Genomic DNA, 25,971 nt, shown 5'->3' with positions numbered 1-25,971 from the left:
AGCCCTGCCTGTGGGTGAGTTCCTTCTCTCTGGGAGCATCAGTTTTCTCCACTTAAAATGGGGATACTGGTGACACTAGAATTGGAGATGTCACGTGGGACCTGCTTGGCCAGTACTTGGCGAGTAAACACTCAATAAACATTAACCATTGTTGTTATGAACCCTGTCCACTTCATAAGTTCCTCAGTTTAAATGTGATAATGGATGACAAAGCAATTTACAAATGGTAACACTCCGTGGTTCTGTAAGGGTTTATTGTTACTGAAGGTAGATGATGGTGGTTTATGTGTAACTAAATCTGATACTTATTGAGCACTTACAAACACACAAGGGGAGGTAGCATTAATCGTAGCTGCCCCAATAGATGGCTTGGCATATGCTGAATGCTATTCTAACCATGTTTAATCCTCATACTAACCATATGGAAAATACAGTTTTAATCCTCATTTTACAAATGAGGAACTAAGGTAAGCCCAGAGAGGTTATGAAACTTGCCCAGGGTAATCAGCTTTTTAAGTGTTGGTGCTAGGATTCAAGTATGACTGAGGCCCCTTGTGGTGAAGTTATATTAATGCGTGCTTCTTCCCTGGTGGTTCAGATGGTAAAGAATCTGCCTGCACTGCAGGAGACCGGGGTTCAACCCCTGGGTCCGGAAGATCCCCTGGAGGAAGAAATGGCAACCCACTCCAGTTGCCTAGAGAATGCCATGGACAGAGGAGCCTGGCAGGCTACAGTCCATGGGGTCACAAAGAGATGGACATGACCGAGCAACTAATACTTTCACTTTCTTTCACTTTACACGGGATGTCTCAGGCAAGTTTCAAAATAACCCTGTGGGGTAAATACTATTAGCCTAAAACTACATAGCAGTATATAAATGTAGATAGCATTATCTCTATTTTACAATAGAAGAAACTGATGCTCAGAGCGGTTATGTACTTTGCCCAAAATGATATGGCAGGTAAGTGGCAGAGCCCAGATTCAAGCCCAGGTAGTCCAGCTTCCAGTCCCTGACCTTTCAGCATAACTGGTAGTTTCCCAGGAGGAGTCTGTAGGCTGGGATCTAGTCCTGGCCCTGCCACTAAGTCACAGTGTGACCTTGAGGGGGTCTCTGAGACCTGGATTAAGAACTACAGAATTACTGGTGACTCAGATGGTAAAGAATCTGCCTGCAACACGGGAGACCTGGGTTCAATCCCTGGGTCAAGAAGATCCCCTGGAGAAGGGAATGGCTACCCACGCCAGTATTCTTGCCTGGAGAATCCCATGGATAGAGGAGCCTGGCGGGCTACAGGCCACGGGTTTGCAGAAGCAGACACGACTGAGCAACTAACACTTTCACATTTCACTTTCATAGGCCCTTCTGGCCTTACCTGGTGGCTCAGCGGTAAAGAATCCACCTGCCAATGCAGGAAATGTGGGTTCAATCCCTGGGTGGGGAAGATCCCCTTGGAGAAGGAAATGACAACCCACTGCAGTTTTCCTGCTTGGAGAATCCCATGGACTGAGGAGCCTGGCAGGCTACAGCCCAAAGGGTCACAAAGAGTCGGACACAACTGAGCGACTGAACAACAGTGTAGTCCCCTTCTATCATTAATTCTGATTCTAGGCTTCTCTTTTTTCCCTCCTGTGTATAGCTTGACGCCCAGCCCCTGTCAGTCCCCCATGGCCTCATGGAGCCGAGAGGCGGTGCTGAGTCTCTACCGGGCTCTGCTTCGCCAAGGCCGACAGCTTCGCTACACTGATCGAGACTTCTACCTTGCCTCCATCCGCCGTGAGTTCCGGAAAAATCAGAAACTGGAGGATCCTGAGGCCCGGGAGAAGCAGCTGGAAAAGGGCCTGGTCTTCCTCCACAGCAAGCTAGGAGGGATCATTTAGGATCCTCTCCTTTCCCTTCCCATCCTAATTTCAAGGGAAAGTGGACACAGGTGCCTTCCAGAGACACGCCTGCCTCTCTCCCACCTCCACCTCACAGATGCATTAAGAAGCCTCAGGTAGGTAGGCCTGTGTTCCTGTAGGTTTCATTTTTTCTGATACAAGGGATAAGGAAAGGAAGAATCTTTGCTTTTAGTGGCCAAAGTTCTTTAGGCATACTGAAGGAAATACCAACATAAATAACAGAATGTTTCCTTATAAAATGTTCCCAGTTAAAAAGGCCCTAGTTTCAAGTCCTACTAGGAGACCATTTTTCTTCATAGAACATTTACTGTATGAAAACGCTAGAAAAATTACTGGTTAAAACTTAGATCTTGTTCCAGCTGGCTCATTCTTCAGTGGATTCAGTTCTCTTGAGGGTTAGATCATGTTCCCCCAACATAACTATGTGGTTTAGTCACTAAATCCAGTCCTACTCTTTGCGACCCCATGGACTATAGCCCACCAGACTCCTCTGTTCATGGAATTCTCCAGGCAAGAATACTGGAGTGGGTTGCCATTTCTTTCTCCAGGGGATCTTCCCAACCTGGGGATTGAACCCAGGTCTCCCACACTGCAGGCAGATTCTTTACCAACTGAGCCACCAGGGAAGCTGTAAACATAACTATACTCTGTTTCAAAAGTCTCTAAAGCAAGCATAGTGTCCAGACCTCAGAGGACTGCCTTCCTGGCATTGCTGCTAACAACTGTGGGATTTAGGGCAAATCACTCAATCTGTCTAGGCCTCCATTTCCTCATTTGTAGATGAAATGGCATCCCACTCCAGTATTCTTGCCTGGAAAATTCCATGGACAGAGGAGCTTGGCGGGCTACAGTGGGGTTGCAAAGAGAACATGACTGAGCACCACCACCAAAATAGTACCTACTTCTTCAGCTTATTGTAAGAATTAGAAAATGTACACAGAGTACTTTAATAGTTCTTGGCCAGTGGTATGTGAGCTATGTTTCCTCTCATGCCAGTGTTATCAGCAAGTTCCACTGTAACCTGATGATTGTATTTAATTCAGCAACTTTCCCAAAGGGCCTGCCCTGGCATCATGGTAGGCTCTGAGGTGGTGATGAACGATGTGGCCCATCTAGGGACAGGTCTGATGTGGCGATTCGCAGGAGGTAGCTCTGGACTAGAAGTGGGTCAAGAGCTTATAGATGGGAAAGGGGCCAAAACAACTTGGAGAGCAGGGCGGGGGGGTGGGAAATCACAGATAGGTATAGAAAAGAGGACATTGGAGGTCTGCCTCAAACAAAAAGTAGAAGCAAATCGGGCAGATAGGCAAGAATGAGCAAGTGAGGAGGTGAAAACCACATTTTGTAGTCTGGAAACTTGAGTCTGGAGTAGCTCGAATTGTGTACCTGTGAGGCAGGTGACTGGAGTTGAGACTGAGCCAGATCTGGAAGGACATCGAATCTCCTGTTGAGGAAGTCGTGATATCTGATGGGCAGTGGTGGGCACCACAGCTTTGTCAGCCGGGGAGTGTGGATTAGGGGTCAGGGCAGTGGCAGCATGCAGAATAAATTGGTGAGAGGCCCCAAAGCGGGTGAATCTGAGCAGATGAGTGGAGGGACTGAGGCGGTGGGGTGGCTGCATGTAGGTGCAATGTGGGCAGCAGGGGACTTTACCAAGTGGGGGCTGGTGTAGCAGGAGGAGTGAGTGAAGGATGACTTTGAGGTGGAAGGCATGCCAGCTGGGTGGAGGGTACTGTTTTCAACAGAGGGAAGGCAGGAGGAGCCTTGTGTAATGGTTTTGGGTTCTCCTCAGCCAGTGGGTGGATTGGCAGACCTGCCTTTGGGAGTAAAGGGCAGGTGGTACGTGATGCCCACGAGGGCCTGCCTGCATAGGGAAAGCGGAAGTGAGTACTGAAGATTTTGTGTTCAGAGTCTGTTTTGAGTGTGAATCGGGTTACAGGTTGCTGCCACTCCAGTTCAGTTCAGTTCAGTTCAGTCGCTCAGTCGTGTCTGACTTTTTGCGACCCCATGAACCACAGCACGCCAGGCCTCCCTGTCCATCACAAACTCCCGGAGTCTACTCAGACCCATGCCCATCGAATCAGTGCCACTACCTCCTCCAAAAAACAAACAAAAAGCCATAGAATTAGTAGCTCATTGGTGGAACAGATGCGTCAAGTCCCGTCTGTCAAGTACTGCTGGCCCTGGGGGCAGTGAATGAGCCAGAATGCCCCTGGGGCATATGGTCTAGTGGTGCGTGGAAAGCAGATGGGTACAAGGTGGGGCTGCAGGCTGTTTGGGACTCCTCTAACCTGCACCCCAGCACCATGAGCTCTAGCTTCAACTCGTGACTGTACAGCTTACTCACATGGTGACCTTGGGTCAGTTACCTAACCTCTGCCTCAGTTTCTTCATCTGACAGTGGGAGATAACAATGTGACTGACCTCATGGGATTGTCATGAAGAGTAAGAGAGCAAAGAGGGGGAAAAATGCCCAGCACATGGTACATGCTCAATGTGTGTTAGTTCTTATCATGCATACTTAAGCCAGGTAATGTTTAGTTTGAATCATAAGACTTTTTCAAGTAAAAGAAGTTGGAATGTTCAGAGTTCTGTGCTGTCATCCTAGGAAGTCACAGGGCCACTGTTACTCATCACCCCCACTGCCAGTACACGGGGTGGTAGTATGTCCATTCCCATTCTTCTATCTGAGGAGACAGGTTAAACACCTTGTCTGAAATGTTAACAGAGTTCACATTCTTCATCCTCAGCCCTGCCCGCCGGGACAGTGGTTCCTCCTCTTTTTTTAAATACTTTAACTATTTGTACATGTACAATTGTGTGGTGTTAAGAATATTCATCTTGTGATATAACAGATCTCCAGAACTTTTTCATCTTGTAAAACTGAAACTAAACCCCAGGGCTCCTTCCTAATTGCGCAAGGACCCAGGCTCCTTCCCCCTTGTTAGGCAGAGCTCCTACCCCTCACCGGCTCCCAGCTAGTAGAGCACGGCCTGAGTGGAGGGTATACTGTGGATAAGCAGTTTCAACTGGAACAGGTTGAGTTCAGTTTTAGAATAGAAACTCCCTGGGGGAGCTTGTGGGTGTTGGCTCTTCTTGCTGGTCACTAGGTCATCAGCACCACCTGGTCCTTGGATGGGGCAGGGAATATACTGCACTGGTGTAGAAAAGCCTTTTCTCAAGTCTGCTCAACATAATATTTTTGGTCTCAATCCCAGGATGGCATCAGTGTGGGTTTCAGAGACCGTTCCTGGCTCCATCTCAGAAGGTGAAATGGACCTCACAGGACAGTCTGGATTGCTGAGTGCCTTCTGAAACGTGACCTTTGTCCTGTGGATGGAAATTGTAAAAGACTTAATGATAGCCCACATTTGTAGAGTCCTTTTACAGTTTATAAAATGTTCACGTACAGTATTTTAGTAGCTATGTTGTCCTCACTACAACCCTGTGATTTAGACCATGCAGGCGTCATTATCCCCTTTACATAGCTGAGGGGTTGAGTAACTCATTTGTGGTCACCCAGCTAATTAGTCAGGGCTCAATGGCAGGTTCTCAAGATTTCTGACTCTAAAATCCAGCCTCTTCTGTCATGCCACCTCACTGCCTCGTTCTCACCAGCCATCAGAGGGTCAAGGACTAAATGGCCCAGAGAGACTCCTTCCAGCTGCTGCGCAGAGGGGAGCTGGGCCCTTCTTGCTCTGCTGTATCACATGCAAGGATCATTTAGGAGATGGTTCTCCCTATTGTAAATACATCCCTAAAGAGCCTTTTGTTTTAAAAGAAATAAAACAGTTGTTGGAATAGAAAATGGTAACCTGCTCCATTATTCTTGCCAAGAAAATTCCATGGACAGAGGAACCTGGCAGGCTACAGTCCATGGGGTCGCAGAGTCAGACATGACTGAGCACACACACAAAACAGTGGTCATCATTATGTATGGGGAACTGTACCTGTCAACTTTGTCCTGATTGTATTAGTTTGCTTTGGGGACATTTATGTCCCATCTCTCTCGGTGGCTGCTGGAGGGACAATGACGCTAGAGTTCTTGCCTGACCCCACCTGCAAATACAGAGCTTCTCTCTTCTCAGCCTTGCTTGCTCTGAGCATTTGAAGTGGGAGTGTATTTATTTAATTTGGCCAAGTAGTTTCTCATTCTGTCCCTGAACCTGAAGCGTCTACTAACTGCAAAAGGTAGAAAAGAGAACAGAAAAGTGGCAACTAAATTCTGGTTAGAAAAAAGTAATACTTGACTGCAACTCTTGCTGAAATAAGTAGAGTCAGAAATACTCCTTGTTGATGAGGGAGGCACGAAGCATGAGATGTGAGATGAGTAGTACTCGGCTGTAAGGGTATTAGAAAGAAGTTCCTTCACACTGGACAGTGCAGCAGGGATCTTGTCTCTCTCTCCTCCCATTGGGGGTATGCGGGTGAATGGTACACAACTGTTTATAGTTAGTTCCTGGGATACAGGACACAGGAGGTAGAAGAGAGAAGCAGTATGAAGCGCCGTGTTCAGATCCGAACTGCTTTGCCATCCTTCATCTGGGTTGGGCCCAGGGTTTTAAGTCCATGGGAAATGGGTTTTTTGGGGGATGAGGGGAACGTCAGTCATGATGACCCCGTTGTTGCCAGGGAACAAAGGTGAGCTCACCCCGCGTGAACACTGTACAGAGGCCAGCCTCTTTTGCATTGCGCCTGTGAACTCCACTCGGGTGACCACGTTTTTAGTTCATTTTTCAGGTGCATGTGAGCAGGTGGATTTTTTTGTTTTCCAGTTAACAGCTCAGTCTCCAGCGACTGTTGTGTTTATTCTGTCTCTGTCCCAGTGCTAGGCTCACCTGAGCTTCTCGTGGTCCCCCTGCACACTCTCCCCAAGAAACAGCATTTGTCAAGTGGGACTGTCCACAGAGAGTTCTTTTCTTCTTTGGCCCTTCCTCACACATGGACTTGTAGTTACATCTCCGTGTGCCAGGGTATTCAGTCCATGTCGTGTTGTTACCGTTATTGGCAGGATGTTCGAAGAACAGGAACAGTTTGATCTGGGCAAGGGCAGACATGACAGAGGAGGAAAAGCATCATGCTAGGAGTTGCGAGTTGTGCACATGGCTCCGTCATTCCTTTTCTCTGAGACCTCTGACAGGTCACCTCCCTATGTGTGAGGTGATGTGATGGGACTAGATGGGCCGCATCTAATTAAATTAGACCTTCTCTGATCTGACTTTCCACAAGCAGTGGCCAGAGGATCAAAGCACTATCTGCACTACAGTGTTGGGAAAGGGTCCGGAGGATTGTGGTGCGTGGTGGGGTCTTCACTCTAATACGAGGAAGGGTTGACCGTGAGCTTAGTGCTCTGTATAATCTCAGTTGATAGGTGGGGTGGTTTTCCCATAACTAGCATGATCATTTCCTCCGACTGCATCCAGCTACCTCAAGGACATGCTACCTCCCTCCTGGCCCTCGAGCATGGAGTGCTGGAGTCAGGAGGATTTGGTTTGCTGGAACTCAAGAGTACCGTGGACTAGCCTGAAGCGGGAGGGAGGCGGCGGCCTGGTCCTCAGGGTCGCATGTGGTGACAGCTGTGTTCTGCCTTCGTCCCCAGGTGCGCGATGGCAGGCTCTGGTGAGCGCAAAAGCAAGAAAGATGACAATGGCATCGGCACGGCCATCGATTTTGTGCTCTCCAACGCCCGGCTGGTGCTGGGGGTGGGAGGAGCAGCCATGCTTGGCATCGCTACGCTAGCAGTTAAGCGGGTAAGTGCACTCAGCCCAGGCCAGGCGTTAGAGAGCTGGTGAGGCTGCCAAGTGGAGCTGACCTAGAATAATACCGTGGTACTGCTAATGGGAATGTAACGTGGCAATTTGACATTATTAGACGAGACCTTAAGAGAATTAAGTAAATGTGCTTCTAGGATTTGTAAATACAAAGAAAGAAGTTTATCCCAGGGTTAAATTGCAAATAACCAAAATAGCCTTCTGTGACCACTTTACTTAAAATAGCACCCTCACCACACATATATTTCCTATTTCCCTTTCCTGCTTTACTCTTAACACCTGTATCTGCATGCTTTAGCTTGTTGATTATGTATTGCTTAAATCCCTGTACTGAACTGCAGACTCCACGAGGGCAGGAATTGGGTCAGGAAACTGCTTTATTTTGTGTACCTAGAACAGTGCCTGGCACAGAGTAGCCATTCAGTGATGTGTAAATAAATGGATCGGTGTTTGACATTACGGTGCATTGATAAGGTACAGTGTTGTATCATCAGAAATTGTACCATATTGTTCAACCCTGATTCATTCTCAGTGATATGGGGAGTGATAAAAATGGCAAGTAAAAAATCAGTTTTTCTGGAGAAGGAAATGGCAACCCACTCCAGTATTCTTGCCTGGAAAAGTCCATGGACAGAGGAGTCTGGCGGGCTGAAGTCCATGGGATTACATGACTGAGCATGTGTGCACAAGGGTGGAGGGAAATGGGTTGGTAGCAATAAAGTGGTAGAACTAAAAAAAAAAAAAAAAATCAGTTTTTCAAGGTATATATAGAGGAAGATGCTAACTATATAAATACATATTTCCGGGAAGAAATGTACCAAAATATTAATAGTTATCTTCTGGTGTGACTTCCCTGGTGGCTCAGGCAGTAAAGAGTCCACCTGCAATGCAGGAGACCTGGGTTCCATCTCTGGGTTGGGAAGATCTGGAGGAGGAAATGCAACCCCCTCCAGTATTTTTGCCTGGGGAATCCCTTGGACAGAAAAACCTGGCGGGATACAGTCCATGGGGTCACAGAGAGGCGGACATGACTGAGCGACCAAGCACACAGCACAGCACTTAGTCTGCCAGACCGTCGTGTCCCGAAGTGGGTACTGCTGGGCTTGGGAAGGCTGAGCCCCGAAGCACCGACGGGGCCTGACTCAGATGTCGGCCGCTCCTCGTGGGGTCAGGCTGGTGCCTGTACCCCCAGGACAGAGAGGTGGCCCTGTGGATAAGCCCAGCAGGGGCACAGGTCTGACCCACGTTGGGGAAGCCCTGTGGCCTGGGTGGAGGAGGGGGTGTCCCCGAGTCACCCAGCAGGCTTTTATGAATAGAACTAGCAGAAATTCTGAGTTTTTTTTCCTAGGTTGTGACATTATGAATAAATGTGTTTCTTACTTATTTCTATGATTTAATATTTCCTGAGCGTTTCTGTGTGGAGCAGAGCATTCCATAATATAGAATAAAACGACGTTTTTGAAAAGTAGTAGTGGAACTCATTATGGCAGAACTGGTGGGAAGCAGGAAAGAAGGTCCACATGCTGGGTCCTCTCTGCTCTTTCAGATGTACGACAGGGCGATCAGCGCCCCCACCAGCCCCACCCGCCTGAGCCATTCAGGGAAAAGGAGCTGGGAGGAACCAAACTGGATGGGCTCTCCCCGACTGCTCAACAAGGACATGAAGGCAGGCCTGAGCAGGTCCCTGCAGGCTCTTCCCACATGCTCCTCTGCCTTTGACACAGGTGAGGAAGGCTGTTACCCTCTGGGACTCACCTCGGGCTCCCAGTGTTACTCTTGCCCTCAACATGTTTCTTAAGGACACATGCGCCAGGCGCCATGCTGGCCTTTTGTGCTAAGCCCTTCTTCTCTCTGGGGCTGAGGCGGCTGTGGATGAGCAAGCACGGGATGAGCTCACGGGCCTCTCTCTCTTGCCTTGGCAGATACATTCTGCCCGCCCCGGCCCAAGCCATTGGCCAGGAAGGGCCAGGTAGACTTGAAGAAGTCACGACTCCGCATGTCCCTGCAGGAGAAACTTCTCACTTACTACCGGAACCGGGCGGCCATCCCTGCCGGCGAGCAGGCTCGGGCCAAGCAAGCTGCTGTGGACATATGTGCCGAGCTCCGGAGCTTCCTGCGGGCCAAGTTGCCTGACATGCCACTTCGGGACATGTACCTGAGTGGCAGCCTCTATGATGACCTGCAGGTAACCAGGGGGTGCTTACAAAGGGTAGGGTGGTTCTGACCACGATGCTTCTCAATAGTGTCATTGGGGCAGAAGATGAGTGTCCCAGGCTTGCCAAAAAAGATTAGTCTTACTGCTTCTGAATTCTGCACATTGTGGTAGCATTTGATCCCTGCCTTTAATTCGTTTTCAGTCATAAAACTTCTAGGAAGCTGTTAAGAGGCTTTCTCCTTCCTTATTGTCCCAGTTTCTCCTTCCTGGCTTTCTGTCTTCTGGGATCTTGAAGGCATGGAGGATGTCATGTACTTCTGGATCCAGAGACAGTGGGGTGTGTGGAACGAGCACAGGCTCTAATGTCTAACAGACCTGGATTTAAGTCCTCACTCTGAATTGATGTGGTCATGTGCAAGAATTTTTAGTTTCCTTTTTTGCTGGGTGGGGGTGTTCGTGGTGGGGATACAAGATGGTGGGACCTGTGTTTGGGGAAACTTGTCTCTTGAGGAGATGAGGGTCCCTCAAACCTGTTTTAATTTTGCTACAACAGGTGGTGACAGCTGACCACATCCAACTCATCGTGCCCCTCGTGTTGGAGCCAAACCTGTGGTCATGTATTCCTGGGGAGGATACCATCATGAACGTCCCTGGCTTCTTTCTAGTTCGCCGGGAGAACCCAGAGTATTTTCCTCGTGGTAGCAGTTACTGGGACCGCTGTGTAGTAGGGGGCTACCTTTCTCCGAAGACGGTGGCAGACACGTTCGAAAAAGTAGTGGCTGGCTCCATCAACTGGCCAGCCATCGGGTCCCTCTTGGACTATGTGATTCGACCAGCCCCGCCCCCAGAGGCCCTGACTCTGGAAGTGCAGTATGAGCGGGACAAGCACCTCGTCATTGACTTCCTGCCATCAGTGACCCTTGGTGACACTGTCTTGGTGGCCAAACCACACCGGCTAGCCCAGTACGACAACCTGTGGCGGCTGAGCCTGCGTCCCGCCGAGACGGCGCGCCTGCGAGCCCTGGACCAGGCTGACTCGGGCTGCCGCTCCCTGTGCCTCAAGATCCTCAAGGCCATATGCAAGTCCACTCCAGCCCTGGGCCGCCTCACTGCCAGCCAGCTCACCAATGTCATCCTCCACTTGGCCCAGGAGGAGGCTGACTGGTCCCCGGACGTGCTGGCCGACCGCTTTCTGCAGGCCTTGAGGGGGCTCATCAGCCACTTAGAGGCCGGCGTTCTGCCCAGTGTCCTGAACCCTAAGGTGAACTTACTTGCAGAGCTCACCCCCGAGGAAATAGACGAATTGGGGTACACACTCTATTGCTCGTTATCCGAGCCGGAGGTGCTGCTGCAGACGTAGGGCAGGTGAAGGCCGAAGCAGGTGTCGGATGCTCAGGCCTCTGATTCTCCGTTAGAAACACTTGGCTGCATAGTTGGTGCCTCACAGGGTCCCTGGGTGCCGCCTGTCTTGCCGGTCATCACCCTGGTCACTTTATGCTGATGAGAATGACATATCTGTCTCCTCTTTTCTCACCAACCCTTTCGATTTTTGTCATCAGACACTGTGCTCCCTACTCTTCCCCTCCCCCCTGCTCCAGGCTAATTTTCCTTGAATGAATTGAGAAGGTGGAGCCCTGGCCTGAGCTGTGACCACCACTTGGTATTTTGCATCTTGGCCTAGGTCTGTCATGTCGGCTGTGCCGCCTGCCCCTTTTCGGTGTCTGCTATGTCTCTCCCACCTGTTCACATCTTTGTTGCTCTTTTCTTCCTGGAGCATATCTGCCTGATTAAGATGTTGCCTTGCAGTCGACTGTCACTGAAGTTAGGATTGCATGTTTCAAACTCAACTCTGCAGAGAGGGCTCAGACAGTATTTAGGATTTCCGGGGATAACGCTGGTGGAAAAGCTGGTCTTTGACCCAAGTTCCTGGAAAAAAGAAGCCCACCCCCCACCTCTTGACCAATTCATATCCAGAAGGACCGAGAAGGTCTGCTGGGTACACTGTTGGCTGCCGCACATGGAAGTGAGGGCTCACGATAAACTGGATACAGAGTTATTCGGAAATTGTGTTTCTTAGTGGCCATCAGTGAGAGTGCAGAGTGGGGGAACCTGGAGGTGGTAGTGGGGTCTGTGTGCATGATGTCTGTGCCTCACCTGGGGCTGGTCACACCCAGCACCGCTTCGTGAAGATGTCAGATGCTGCTGTCGGCCCCTCCCTGCTGTATTGCTAATGAGGACAAGGCCTTTAAGAACACAGTCTTAGTGCTTGAGGTTGACAGGCAGCTGAACATTAATGACCACATTCCCGTCAGGCCTGCCTTTCTTGGATGTTGCCTTAGAGCAAGAACAGGTCCAACAGCCAGCCCTTCGATCCCCAGGGTGTGCCATAGGAACGTGAGGGAGTGTCTGCCTAACTCTGCAGGCATCGCCAGAGGCCAGAGGGCAGGCAGACATGCACAGACCTCTTCCCTCCATCCTGTCTCTCACCCAGCACCTGGGGAGATCAGTGCTACCCAGGAAGAAAGCACATGGCTAGAACACATGAGAGGGAGGTGGGTACTTCCCACATTCCTTCTTGTTTCCTGCTGCTAAAATTGCACTATTTATTGCAATGTAAAAAGTATCTTGAGAGTGGGGAGGAATATTTAATATACAATGCCAGTGCATCTTGTTTAGTGTTTTTTTTTTTCCTGTTTGTGGCAGGAGGCTGATGATAATTCTATTTCTGATCTGCCCATCCAGTATTTTGTTCTCCCATCAAATCTTTTTATTACTACCTCTCCATCAATGAGATTCTGGTGAAGCTCTCTGCAGCTGTCTCATTCCTTTCCAATGACAGCGACATGAAATGACCCTTTAAATAGCATTGAAACCTTAGCTTCCCTTTGAATTTAAGGTAGAGACTCCTGTCCCCTTTTTTGTCATGGTTTAGTAGGTTGACCAGTAGGATTAATGTTGGCTATATTTAGAGACTCTTCCTGTCTCTTCTCTTACATACATGCAAAGGCTCCCTAAAATGGTTCAGTTGTTTCCTCTGTATCAAGACGTTGAGAGAGAATGAAAAACTGACAGCCCAGAACCCTGAGAGGTTCTCCATCTTGGCTGTTCATCAGAGTCAAACTGGGAGTTTAAAATGCTCTGTATGCCTGAGTCCCATCCTGGGTGACTGGTGTAGAGCGTGTGGGGTGGAGCCAAGCACTGATGCACCCATCTGCTGTCATTAGAAGAAAAGAAAAGGTAGGGCTATGAGTGTTTGAAAAGCATTCCTTCTTGTTTTTCTTCATTCAGAGAAGGGATCTGGTTTTCCCATTTGGATATTAGAAAACCTGGAATTTTCCCAAGCAAGTGTCTCTGACCAAATTCTATGTAAGACATTGGATGGAGACTCAAAAAACAAAAGACTTTATTATTTTTTTTTAAACAAAAGACTTTAAAAGACCAAATCCCAAATCATCTAAGCCAAGTGTAATTGTGATTTGAGTTTATCTCTGAGCATCTTTCTGCAGGCAGCTCTGTCTCTTACCTGTTTTCACAAAACCAAAACGCCTAACTCTGCCATTTCACAAGCAAGAATCTCTTAGCAGTCCTCAGAACTAGCAGCAGTGGGAATTCTTGACTCTAGTCCTGGTGAGTTTGCTGACTGAGATGGGGCAAGTCCCATCATCACATGTGGATGACAGTTCAGTGCTTTGAGATTCTTGGAGGAGGGGACCCCCCCTACACACACCTTTTTTTTTTTTTCATCTTTGGGGAAAGACATAGGGCCTTTTCCCACCTTTCTACCCTGTAACTCTCACCTTTGCCTGAAGTAACAGCATCTGCTTTTACCCCATTTGGAAATTTTTTTGCACCATCTAGGTTAGCAAACCACAGTTAGCTTAATGCTTGAAAGACGACTCATCATCTCAAAAACCCAATCAATTCCAAAGTGTATTTTGGTTTTCCCTGTTGCCCCTTCCTAAAACATGAGTTCAATACCAAGTACTTTATACTCTTGGTTGTGACTTTTTGTTTTCCCAAATAAAAAAATAACTGAAGCTCATGTTTGGAAAAATTGTGTTGTGAGACCTATAATCTTTCCTCCTGGGCTCAGCCCCTGTGGTACTCCTGTTCATATTCTTGATTGGCTGGTTTTGCTCCCTGGTACTTCACTCAAGTTGAGAACGCAAGTGGTTTTGATGAGGAATCAGCTTTGGGATCAAGAGGCCCTGGAGAGGGTCAGGGGTGGGGTTGTGTGAGCAGGGATCCCTGCCATGTGTCCAGAGGCTCTGCTATGGCAATCTTTGAGACTATGACCCTGGCCAAGAACTGCTCTCACAGGACGTGTTAGAATCCTGACCTTTGAGCCGAAGCTTAAAGCCAAAGAGACTGGTAAGAGGACGTAGGACTAGAGTTGTGAGGCTGTAGCCCTTGTAGATACACTTAGCTGATTCGAAGAGGCCAAAATACCAGAGATGTGTGTTCTGGGGTTAACTGTATACAGTGTGTTGTTTACCTTTCCATTACAGTCACCTCATGCTCTCTATTCTTCACTCCTGAGGCCAAGTTCACAACCTGCCTTCCAGTCATCTGCCTGCCCTTCAATAAGAGGTCAATATGTCTGGCAGATAGGTTTAGAACCCATCACCAGTCTTTTCTGTCCTGTCTCGGCTAGGTCCCGAGAGAAGCAGTTTTGCCCTGAGACCCAGACAACTATTATCCTTTTTCTCCCTGAGGGAGGAAATAAAGCCGGGGAACGTGCTGTCTCTCTACAGCATGGGAAAACGAAAATAAAGTTTCCAACAGCTTTGGCTTGTGTGTGTGGTATGAAACATTTTCCTAAAGGAGTGGGACTGGTTTTCCATTTGCAGGTAGGAGAAACTGAACTGGGTTACCATAAAGGAGAGGATGGGACGACCTGCCACTGGAGTCATTCTCCCACCCCTCCAGTGTCATCCTGGAGCGGGATTACTTTAATTCTCAGCCGTGGATATGGTCATCTGTCAAGAAGCACTGACAGTTCCCTCCATAGAGAAAATGGAGGACATTTCCCCCAGGGTCCTTGGTTACACCTTTGGAAGACTTCAGTGGCTCGGGGGTTCTGTCTTTGCTCAGAAAGACTAGATGCCTTATGTATGTCCAGATGCTTGTGATTCCTCAAGGGGAAAGAAAAACCGCATCTAGTATGCTTTGCCTATACCAGTTGTTCATAGTTGTTGATTTCATCTCTGTGAGTAATAGTCCTCTGAGGAAGCAGGAGATGGAGATGGCTAAATGGCATCACCAACTCTATGGACATGAGTTTGAGTAAACAACGGGAGTTAGTGATAGACAGGGAGGCCTGGCGTGCTGCGATTCACGGGGTCGCAAAGAGTCGTACACGACTGAGCGACTGAATTGAACTGAGGAAGCAGGATGATGTAATGGAGATGGGGACAGGGGACCTGGGAGGTTCAGAAGACCTCAGTTCTAATCAGTAGTAATAGGAACTATTTATCTTCTTTGACTTCATTTGACTTCATTCTAAGCATACTCATCATGAGCCTCATCTTACAGACCAGGAAGCTGAGATTCAGCAAGGGTAACTCACTCAACCAAAACGTCTCCACTAATAAACAGACTAGCCATATTTGGGGATATTTGTCCCTAAAAATCTCTCACTCCTACCTCATACTGCCTCCACGGGGCAAGAACACTTCATCCCTTTAGTCCTCAGTTTATCACTGAAAAGAAATTGTTAGGCTAGACTGAAATCAAGTCAATGAATCGTCAGTAGTCACGGAGGACAGTGCTCCCTCAATTTTTCATATCACAGTCCTCAAAAGAATAATATTTGTAGAGCCCACTTAAGTGGATGGAAGCAAAAACTCAAGGTTTCCACTTCTACAGGGCCAGACAAGGGGGTTGAGAGGTGGTGGAGGGCTTTCTCACCACTTAACAGTTCCCTAGCAGAGATTGCAAGTTGCAGATCCGGACATGGACTGCGGCTTCCAAACACAAACTACCGCAATTGGGCATTAGGAGGACTTGCTGGGAAGCGATTGTGCCTAGTAGTTACAGCGGAGGGAGATAAATCAAACTACCCGAGACAGCAGCTTAGTAAAATCTCTCCTTGTTCTTAGCGGAACTGAACCTACATAAACCGAAAGAAATCCCCCCTGTAACAGAATAGTAGATTTATATTTTAGCAAAATGGATTATGTAAAAATACATTGGGCATTTTGGGGATTATGCATCCCCTCGACTTTTATAGTCAAGAGTAGGGACGCGGAGCTGGCCTTTGATGGTAGGTGGGTACAGATGAGGCGATTCGACTGACGTCATCAGCCAACCTTTTCAATTATTGAAGGGCTTGCAGTCCTCAGTATTTTGCAAGTGTCTGCATGAAAACGACACTCTGAAAACGCAGACACGAAGTGACACTTCCTTTTGCCTAGTTTTGTCTTCGGGCCTGAAACTGGTCGCTAGTTATGGGCTTCACTGAGAGCGGCAGGAAAGGACTGCAAGGCCGGGACCTAGCGCCATTATTTGGGACGCACTAGGCGAGGGCTGCCCCAGGCAATCATGACCGGCTCCGGGCGGACCGGCAGGAGAAAAGCAATTCAAAGCGTTACATTACCACAGAAAAAAGCGAGTGGGCGACAGAGCCAGACGGCGGGAACCTCACCGGCCGCTCCGCCCCTTCCCGCGCAGATCAGGAGCTTGAGCCAATAGAAATTGGAGATATATATGACTCACCATGCCTGACCAATCATCTCGACGCGCTCTCTCCTCCACTATCTCGCGCGAGAACCAGGAGACCGTCTACTTCACAATAAAAACCTTTCTTGGGGTGAAAGACTTCTTTCTCCGCCCCTCGGGCCAAAACCGGAAGTGAGTGTATGGATCCCTCCGCGCTCTCCGGCGGCGGCCTGGAGTTACTCTTTAATCTTAAAAGCCTTGTAAAGAAGTGCACTTTTTTCCTGAAGCCGTAAATAGAAAAACCCATTCCTCCTTCACTTGTATTCCCTATACATAAAAGTTGTAGATTTGGAAACGGTTGGGGCGTCGGATAGATGATAATACGTGGGCGGGAGGCGCGAGTCACGTGACGGCGGCGGAAGGATGTGGTCTGTGATGCGTCCTCACAGAGGCAGAGTCTATAAAGGATCCGCGCTCGGCCGCTGCCGCCATTTTTTCTTCCTCCCGCCTATAGATGTAGTTCCTCCGGGCAAGTGCGCACCGTCTCTCCTCCCGCTCCCCCCAGGGTCCGCGGCCACCATGGCGCATTAGAGGCAGCAGTGCCTGCGGCAGCATCGGCCTTTGCAGCGGCGGCAGCAGCACCAGGCTCTGCAGCGGCAACCCCCCAGCGGCTTAAGCCATGGCGTAAGTACCAGGGAGGAGCCGCTCGGCTGGGCGCCCCTGGGTCGGTGAGGGGGTTTTCGCCTGCTTGGGCGCGGCCGACGGACTGGTGGCGTCGCGGAGGGGGAAGCGGTTTTACGAGCGCCTAGGACGCGTGACTCCTGCTTGGGTGTGCCCGAAACGCCGGTGCCCTTGCGTCGGGGGACATAGGCGTTTTGCCTCGGAGCGAAGCACTGGTCGGCCCCGGGCTCCCCGGAACCCACCGGAGTCCCACCTGGCGTCCCGCGAAACGTGGCAGCAAAGATGGCGGCGGGGCAGGGCGGCGGCCGCAGCTTGAGTCGGAGGGGCGTGGGCGGGGCCGGGCGGCTCGGGCCGGATTTGGACGCGAGGGTGGGGCGACTTCCTCTTGTGGCCGGTAGGGAAGGGCCGGGCGTCCATCTTGTGCGGCCTAATGTAAGGGTGACACCATGGCCTTGGGGCCACGTGGTCCCTATTTTCAACACGGAGTGGAGTTCTGTTTGGCCATCCTGCCTAATGGGTGAGAAGATGAAGTTCTCGGACCAGCTGATTTCTAATGGGACTCGGTTTCTAATTTCTATCCAGGCTTTTCACGGCATTCAGCAGCAGCCTTGCTGTAATCGACAAAGACACCTTCGAATTAAGCACATTCCTCGAATTAAGCATCAAAAGCTCGCAACATGGCCGAGATGAGCTTCCTGAGCAGCGAGGTGTTCGTGAGGGACTTCGTGTCCCCCTTCGACCCGTCGGGTTTGGGGGCTGAAGAGAGCTTAGGTCTCCTAGATGACTACCTGGAGGTGGCCAAGCACTTCAAACCTCATGGGTTCTCCTGCGACAAGGCTAAGGCAGGCTCCTCCGAATGGCTGGCTGTGGATGGGTTGGTCAGTTTCTCAGACAACAGCAAGGGTAAGAGGGATTTTTTTCTTCTTTCTTTGTGGGATCTGGTGGTAGGGGCTTCCTACATTTGATTCAATTTTCTTCCAACTTTTTATGTTTTCCAGAGGATGCTTTCTCCGGGACAGATTGGATGGTGGAGAAAATGGATTTGAAGGAGTTTGATTTTAATGATACCCTGTTGAGTATGGATGACCTGGAAACCATGCCAGATGAGCTCTTGGCCACGTTGGATGACACGTGTGATCTCTTTGATCCTCTACTCCAGGAGACTAACAAGGAGCCCCCCCAGATAGTGAACCCAATTGGCCATCTTCCAGAAAGTTTACCAACAATTGACCAGGGTGCCCCCTTCACTTTCTTGCAACCTCTTCCCCCTTCCCCAGGGGCCCTTTCTTCCACTCCAGATCATTCCTTTAGTTTAGAGCTGTGCAGTGAAGTGGTTATCTCTGAAGGAGATAGTAAGCCAGACTCCACCACTTGCATTACTGTGATCCCTCAGTGCATAAAGGAGGAGGATGCCCCCTCAGATAATGATAGCGGCATCTGTATGAGCCCTGACTCCTCGCTGGGCTCTCCCCAGCACAGCCCCTCCACCTCCAGGGGCTCTCCAAATAAGAGCCTGCCATCTCCAGGTGCCCTCGGTGGCTCTTCCCGCCCCAAACCCTACGACCCTCCTGGAGAGAAGATGGTAGCAGCAAAAGTAAAGGGTGAGAAGCTAGACAAGAAGCTGAAGAAAATGGAGCAGAACAAGACAGCAGCCACTAGGTACCGCCAGAAGAAGAGGGCAGAACAGGAGGCTCTCACTGGTGAATGTAAAGAGCTAGAAAAGAAGAATGAGGCTCTGAAAGAGAAGGCAGATTCCTTGGCCAAGGAGATCCAGTATCTTAAAGATCTGATAGAAGAGGTTCGCAAGGCAAGGGAGAAGAAAAGGGTCCCCTAGTTAGGGTAGTCAGGAGTATGTGCGCTTGTATATAGGAGGCTGAAGCTGTGTTTTAATAAATTATTTTGTAGTGAAAGTACTACTACACAGTCTGGTGTGTTGCCTCTGGTAAGAGTCCTAATGAGTCCCCCCAAAGTCTCAATTGCTGTGGGATTGGTTGTTAGTACTTAAACGCAGTGAGATTATTTTTTTCCTGATACTTGGGCCATAGGTGAAGATTTTTTAATAACTGCTGTGCTGGGTCTTATCCCCGAGTAGGGATGGAGCCTGGACCCTCTGCATTGGGAGCAGGAGTTGGAACCTTGAACACCAGGGAAGCCCCAGGATGACTGATTTGGTGGACCTGAGACACTTGAGTTGGTTTACATCCCTCCAGTAGTAGGTCATTGGGTTTTCCGCTGAAAACCAAGAACTGTTAGACTTAATGCTACCACCACCCTTGGGTGTGAGGCTGGGGAATTTAGCCAAGAAATGGGGTGGGAGGAAAAGCCTGGACTCCACTCCTGTTTTTGTGCCGATATTAAATACATAGGCTTCTAATGTTTTGCAGGCCTCTTCCCATAAGGGTCTGTTGAGAGAGAGCTGGCTCTAAAGTGCTGAAACAGATGAGTGAGGTCAGAAGGCTGGCTGGTTCTCAGGCTCCCTTCTGGCACCTAGGCCAGCTAGCTGGAAGGCCTGCTGTCTGTGGGTGGGGGGTTGGGGAAGAGTCAGGATGGAAGGGCACTGGTGCCACACTGCTCTTACAACCTTGGCCGGTAATGGCGGGTTTTTAAAAATTTTTCCATTTTTATTAGTTGGAGACTAATTACAATATTGTAGTGGTTTCTGCCATACATTGACAAGAATCAGCCATGGATTTACATGCGTTCCCCATCCTGAACCCCCCTCCCACCGGTAACGTCTTAAAGTAGGATATGGCAGACATTTTCTTTGGTGGGATTGTTGAGACAATCCCAGCCTGGGTAGGCTTCTAAAGTCCTTTGGGGCCTGTGGAGGGAAGATGAGTGTTCCATGGTGAAGAACAAGGTAGAGGAGTGGGTCATGAGGGTTGTGAATGTGGCACCAGGCACTGTTCTAGACGCAGTGCCCATGGTGACCCATGTCCTACAGCAGGGGGTACTCAGGAGTGGTAGGGCCAGCTGTTTGAACCCAGGGCTGGGCTGCTTGGTGCTGACCTAGGTGGGAATTTTTCTCCAGGGCACCAAGGGGGTATGTGGCCTTGGTGATTTTTGAGGATTTAACTACCTGAGGACAGGAAAAGTTGTGGACACAGAACAGGCAGAGCACTTGAGAAAGCAGCTCAGGCCAAGCCTTGGAGGTGGGGATGAAACCCCCCAAAATAACAAACTTCTTGCAAGAGGACTGCCCCACCCCAGCTCTGCTAGAGGAAGTCACCGAAGATGGTCCACCCAACTCTTGCATAAACTTGTTAAGCCTCCCACTCACGTGCCCATGTGGCTGTCTTGCTAGGGCCTCAGCCAGCCCTTCCACTCATGGAGGCCCAGGGCAGTGGATGGCTGGAGCAGCCCACCCCATGTGGAAGCCACAGGAAGCCTTGGCTGGGGCTCTGCTGGTTACTGTAGGGTCTCCTCCAGGCAATGTGCCAGCTGCTCCAAACCATCAGAGACATGTTTCCAGGTGCTTCACAGCCACTCAGAACTGGTCTTTTCTAGCCTTGGCCTCAAAATGGCAACCTAGTGTCCTCTTGGCTCCTGAGCCTTCCTTTCCCATCAGATCTGTCCGTTGCATCCTTGTTAGGAAAGGGGGCCTGATGAGCCTGTTCTTCAGGGAACAAGAGGCAGTGAGCAGCTAAGCCTGCTGCTTGCCAAGCTCCTTAAAAGAGAAAGGACACGGCCTCTCCCTGCAGGGGCGGAAGGTGGAGAGCTCAGGGCACACCCGCCTCACCCTTCTTGGACAGCCCCATCTGGGGACACTGGAACAATACCGCTTTGAAGTCTCAATTCCTGTCCTCCCACCTTGACTTCCTGGAAGGCTGGCCAGCTTTCTACTCAGATGGCAGCCACCTGCAGATAGGAAGGATTCCAACTTGGACTCAGGCAGGTCTGTGGTCCCTCTGTGTCCCCACTGAGGATGGGAAGCTGGCCAATAACCAGGGAAAGTGCTCCCCATCCCAGGATGGGTGTGTAAGGGGCAAAACCCTCTCCTGCACTAAAGAACCCATGGTGGGATGGGCCAACTCGCTTCCCAGCCACGGGGCCCTTTGGAAGTTCTTGCCAGACAGTGCATGTCCCACGGAGCTTTTTAGGCATGGGTGAGTGGGGGCCCTACAAGAGCTAGACTAGCAGCCTGAAGGCCCCCAACCTGTCCCCAGAAGAACTGGGGCTTCCAGGACTTGTCAATAGCACACTGAAGACCAAGCGGGGCAGCACTGCTCACCCACTCAGGCATTCTGCTCAGCAGTGCCGGCGCCCCCCAGACACAGCCCAGCCTCCACCTTCCCCCTCACCTTGCTAGTTCCCACCTCATGTGACAGGGGGTAAGAGGGGAAAAAAGTGGCCTTTGATGTGTCCCCCCACCACGTGTGCCCGCGCCCTGGGCACTGGCCTGAGGCAGCAGTGATCTCTCCCTCAGACCCTGGTGTTGGCTTCCCTGGAATGAACCCACAGCAGCTGTGGGTGCTATTTTTGCCTCAAGAGCTGCCTTCTCAGCTGTGGCTGCCCTCCAGGGGGAGGAGGCCAGTGGAGGCTGGTGCCTGCACTGGGGCTGGGCCCAAGGACTTCTCACCTGGAGCCTAAGAAGCAGCTGGAGGGGGAGTGGGGTGGACGCTCCTTGGTACCAGGGGAGACAATGGGAGACACCCTGTTTGAGCAGCACACAGCCAGGGGGCCACATTTATTAGAACCTGGAAGTCCACCCAGTGGCCCTCCTCCTGTCGGGAGGTGTGGTCCCCAAGTGCCCAGTGACCGGCCTCTCCACAGCAAACAGCCCAGAGGCCCTCCCTGGGGCAAAGCAAACAAAACAGCCGGAAGTGTTCCTTTCTGGCAGGCAGGTGGCACCTCCTGAGCCTGGAAATGTCAGCTCAAGTCTGAGCTGAAGGTCCTCCTGTGGGCTTCCAGCTCGCCAGCTCCCCCAGGAGTTCCCCACCCCGGGCTGAGAGGTCAGAGGAGGCTGTGCCCTCCTGGGAGCCTAGCTGCCGAAATATTCCTGCTGGAACTTCTGGAAGTCTTCCTCAGTGAACACAGTGCCCTCGGCCTTCTTCTTCTTCTTGGTCTTGGTCACAGGCCGGTCACAGGCCTTGCGGCCTCGGTTCTGGCGCACAATCTGGGGACATGAGGGGGTCAGGAGCCCTGGGTGGTGACTCAGCCACCTGGAGCCCCACAGCCTGGCGCAGCCACCCAAGGGCCACCCTCTCCCCCGGCCCTCTCCGCGTCTCGGGAGGGGGAGGGCACGTCGTTTCTGTTGACAGAAGAGCCAGCCGAGGCCCAGAGGGGCCGCAGGGGAGTGAGGCTGGGCTCCCTCCTTCCCGCTCACGCTGTCAGCCCTCTGAGGAGGCCCCTCACTGCACAGCAGTGCGTCCAGCTCTCGGGAGCCTGGAGGGGGACCCACCCCGATCCTAGCCTCAGGGCTGAGACTCCCACGGATCCCCGGGACAGCCTCAGCTTTCACCCCCACTTCCCACAGCTCACCCCACTGACGAACCTGCCGGGTGATGGATTCGTCCACTGTGCTTCTTGCACTGGTCATAAACCTCAGGTTTACTCCAAGGTAACCTCGACGCTCTCTCTTCCGGAACTCAGCTGTGGAGGCAGAGAGGGTGGTTTCATTCCAGATTCACTCCCTGGAAGCCACCTGGGTCCCCTTCTGACGTCTCCCCACTCCACCCCCGCCCCCCAGCCCTGCCGAAGGCCCCATGGTCCATTCCCAATGTCACTGCAACAGTCTGGCCTCTCTGTCAAAACCACACTCCACGTAGATCCCGCTCAAAGTCCCCCTTGGTTCCAGCTGCTCAAGTGATTTATTCAACAAATGTGTCCTGGGCATTTACTGTGTGTCAGGCACTGTTCTAGGTACAGAGCACAGAGCAGGAAACAGAACAGACCAAAAGTCCTGCCCTCATGGAACTTCCATTCTGAAGGAAGAGAGATGGTAAACAAGGCAAACAGTATTTTAGAGGGTGAACGTTTTATTGAGAAAAAGAGAACGGTAAACAGAAATGAGAAATGTGAGGGATGGGGGGAAGGTGGCAAGTCTAAATAAATAAGCTTTGAGAAGACCTGAAATTCACTGAAAGGAATTCTGAGCCAAGACTGGCGGAAGAGCATTCTGGAGAGGCGTAACAGTCAGTCAAAGGCTCTGAGGAAGAAGTGTGACTAATGTGCTTGAAGGATGGGGAGGGGAGAACCTGAGGGGACGAAGCTGGAGGGGGCAGATTATGGGGGGCCTCAGCAGGCATGGAGGCATGGCAAGAACTCAGGCTCTCACCGAGGCTGACGGGAGTCCCTGGAGGGTGCGAGGCAAGGTAGAGACAGGTCTGACCTAGGATTTTACGGCATCACTTCAGCTGCTGTGGTGAGAAACAGATGAGAGGAGGGGGAAGGAGGAGACCAATTAGGAGGTTTTTGTAATAATCCAGGCAAGAGACAAGTGTAGCTCAGACCAAGGTGGCAGCCACAGAGGCATCCTTTAGGTTGGCCCTGAGAGTCCCCTCACTCATGTGCCATGGCAGGGGGGTGGGGTGAGTGGGGATGGAGGGTGTTGCCCGCTCCACCCTGGCATCATTGTGGCTCAACCCAGGCTCACTTCCCTGCTTTCACACTTGCTCCTGTTGTCTTTCCTCCCCGAGATTCATAGTTCTTTTAACAAATACTTGAACACCTTTATATTGCACCAGGCCCTGGGGATTTGAGGCTTCTCTTGTGGCTCAAGACAGTAAAGAATCTGCCTGTAATGTGGGAGACCTGGGTTTGATCCCTGGGTTGGGAAGATCCCCTAGAGAAGGAAATGGCAGCCCACTCCAGTATTCTTGACTGGAAAATCTCAAGGACACAGGAGCCTGACGGGCTACAGTCCATGGGGTTGCAAAAGAGTCAGACACAACTGAGCAACTAACACTGGGGATTTGAAGACACACTAGGAGCTTACCGAGTCCTGCCACAGGTCAAACCATCAAACACCCCACCATCCTGCCCACACCTGTCCCTCTTCAAGTCTGTACATCTCATTAAGTGGTGCCAAATCCCTCAAGATGCTCGGTTCTCGCCGACTCCCTCTTCCTCCATCCTCACAGCTAATCCACCACTGACACCATCAACACAGCTTCCATCTGCAGGACTCTCCTTGACTCTGCACTGCTCAGGCCACAGATCCTTCTACTTGAAGGAATAGGTGGGAGCAGGGCTCTGGAGACACACTGCCTGGTTTCCACCTGTGCCATCTGGGCAGGGGTCTGTTTCTGCATCTGTGCAATGGGGCTAATGACTGCGCCGACCTCACAGAGTTGTGAGAACAAATGAGCAAACATTTGTCAGAGGCTTAGAAGAGCACCCGGAGGGTTAACTTGCATTAAACGCTGTCTCTGACCCTCGTTTACTATATGTCACCTCGACCAGGCTTCTTTCTTTCAACATTTCAAAGATTAATAATAAACTTCTGATTCCACATATGCCAACAGTATACTTACCCCAGCTCATTCTTATACTTCCATCAGGTCTGTGCTTAAATGTCGCTTCCTCAGAGAAGTCTTAGTATTCTAAGTCCCTTTCAAAGTACCCTAGTTTTACAGCTGGAGAAGGCAATGGCAACCCACTCCAGTACTCTTGCCTGGAAAATCCCATGGACGGAGGAGCCTGGTAGGCTGCAGTCCATGGGGTCGCTAAGAGTCGGACACGACTGAGCGACTTCACTTTCACTTTTCACTCTCACGCACTGGAGTAGGAAATGGCAACCCACTCCAGTATTCTTGCCTGGAGAATCCCAGGGACTGCGGAGCCTGGTGGGCTGCCGTCTATGGGGTCGCACAGAGTCGGACATGACTGAAGCGACTTAGCAGCAGCAGCAGTTTTACAGCACAAACCTCATCACAGCGACCCAACCACAGGCTGATTTTGAAACTCCTCAGTGTTCTCTCCCCACTAGGACTGTAGACCTTGAGGGTCGGAACGATGTGATTCGTTCATCTCCGTGTTCCCAGGACCCCGCTCAGGGCCCGTTGCACCGCAGGTATTCTAGAAACGCCTAGGAAGCATTTGAAGCCCTGACTCCAGCGCCAGTTCCTCTAGGGCACCGCCCCCGGCCCCCGGGAGCAGCGCGTTCAGTCCCTTCCCAAGCTCACCCAGCGCCGACTTGGGCACCTTTCCCTTGGCGGAGTTCCGCAGTTTCTGGGCCTGGGTCGCCTTCGCCTTCCGGGTCCGCTTCGTCGGAGCCTGGCTTGGTTTGGTGTGTCCTGGAGCGGCCCCGGGGGCTGTAAAGAACGGACTCGGGTCGGAGGGCGCTCAGGGTTCCCATCCCACCGAGGCTAAGACTGGTTTGGATCGTTCGGCACCCTCGGGGCTCCTGCCCCCAGCCCCTGCCACCTTCCCGCCCGGCCGAACGTCCTCGGGGAGAACCTCACCCTCAGGAGCCCCCAGTAGCTCCAAGCCTCGCCGCAGCAAGGTGGCCGACATGGCGGCGCTTGATCCCGCCCACACGTCTCAACTACTTCCGCCGTTGGCTCCCTTGGTGGTTTCGGCGGAAACCTGAGCTAGAACCAAAAGTTTCAGTGAGAGGACGGAAGTACCCTCCTTCCTTAGAACGCATGAGTGAGGTAATCGGAGGGAAGGGGGCGGGATCTGGAGGCGGGGCCAAAGCGCCGAAGGAGGTATTTGTCGTCCAATCGCAACCCAATCAACCCTTTGAGAGACAGGCGGCACCTTCTCCCGGAAGCCGTGCGCCAGTAGCCCAGCTTGTCAGGTAAAGCCTCTCGGGTCTGGCCGCTGCGTAGTGGGCAAGGCCGGGGCAGGGGCGGAGTATTA

The 25,971-nt window shown here is 51.1% G+C and overlaps 4 protein-coding genes across 5 annotated transcripts; 3 read left to right on the top strand and 1 right to left on the bottom strand.

Annotated features, from left to right (window-relative positions):
• Nucleotides 1-1,665: 1,665 nt before the first annotated feature.
• Nucleotides 1,666-1,878, top strand: LOC122423086 (MIEF1 upstream open reading frame protein). Its single transcript, XM_043439856.1, has one exon. The coding sequence runs from the start codon at nucleotides 1,666-1,668 to the stop codon at nucleotides 1,876-1,878; it is 213 nt and encodes a 70-aa protein (XP_043295791.1).
• A 5,627-nt stretch (nucleotides 1,879-7,505) lies between these two features.
• MIEF1 (mitochondrial elongation factor 1) lies at nucleotides 7,506-13,867 on the top strand. 2 transcript variants are annotated; one of them, XM_043439852.1, is made up of 5 exons: nucleotides 7,506-7,649; nucleotides 9,217-9,394; nucleotides 9,593-9,855; nucleotides 10,379-11,086; nucleotides 12,061-13,867. In XM_043439852.1, exons 1-5 carry the CDS (start codon nucleotides 7,506-7,508, stop codon nucleotides 12,415-12,417), a joined length of 1,650 nt encoding a protein of 549 aa, XP_043295787.1. In that variant the 3' UTR covers nucleotides 12,418-13,867. The 2 variants fall into 2 exon arrangements, with proteins under 2 accessions (XP_043295787.1, XP_043295786.1); XM_043439851.1 differs by having other exon boundaries at nucleotides 10,379-13,867.
• A 3,085-nt stretch (nucleotides 13,868-16,952) lies between these two features.
• On the top strand, nucleotides 16,953-19,079 carry ATF4 (activating transcription factor 4). Its single transcript, XM_043439853.1, has 3 exons — nucleotides 16,953-17,169; nucleotides 17,749-18,069; nucleotides 18,165-19,079. Exons 2-3 carry the CDS (start codon nucleotides 17,844-17,846, stop codon nucleotides 18,998-19,000), a joined length of 1,062 nt encoding a protein of 353 aa, XP_043295788.1. The 5' UTR covers nucleotides 16,953-17,169; nucleotides 17,749-17,843; the 3' UTR covers nucleotides 19,001-19,079.
• A 2,744-nt stretch (nucleotides 19,080-21,823) lies between these two features.
• Nucleotides 21,824-25,732, bottom strand: RPS19BP1 (ribosomal protein S19 binding protein 1). The gene is made up of 4 exons (XM_043439854.1): nucleotides 25,572-25,732; nucleotides 25,293-25,421; nucleotides 22,661-22,758; nucleotides 21,824-22,282 (listed from the first exon to the last, which is right to left on the bottom strand). Exons 1-4 carry the CDS (start codon nucleotides 25,621-25,623, stop codon nucleotides 22,148-22,150), a joined length of 414 nt encoding a protein of 137 aa, XP_043295789.1. The 5' UTR covers nucleotides 25,624-25,732; the 3' UTR covers nucleotides 21,824-22,147.
• Between the last annotated feature and the right edge of the window lie 239 nt (nucleotides 25,733-25,971).

Source organism: Cervus canadensis, chromosome 21 (genome assembly GCF_019320065.1).
Source record: "Cervus canadensis isolate Bull #8, Minnesota chromosome 21, ASM1932006v1, whole genome shotgun sequence".
Taxonomy (NCBI): Eukaryota; Metazoa; Chordata; class Mammalia; order Artiodactyla; family Cervidae; genus Cervus; species Cervus canadensis.
The sequence above is the reverse complement of the archived record's forward strand: the minus strand, read 5'-3'. Positions and strand labels throughout refer to the sequence as shown.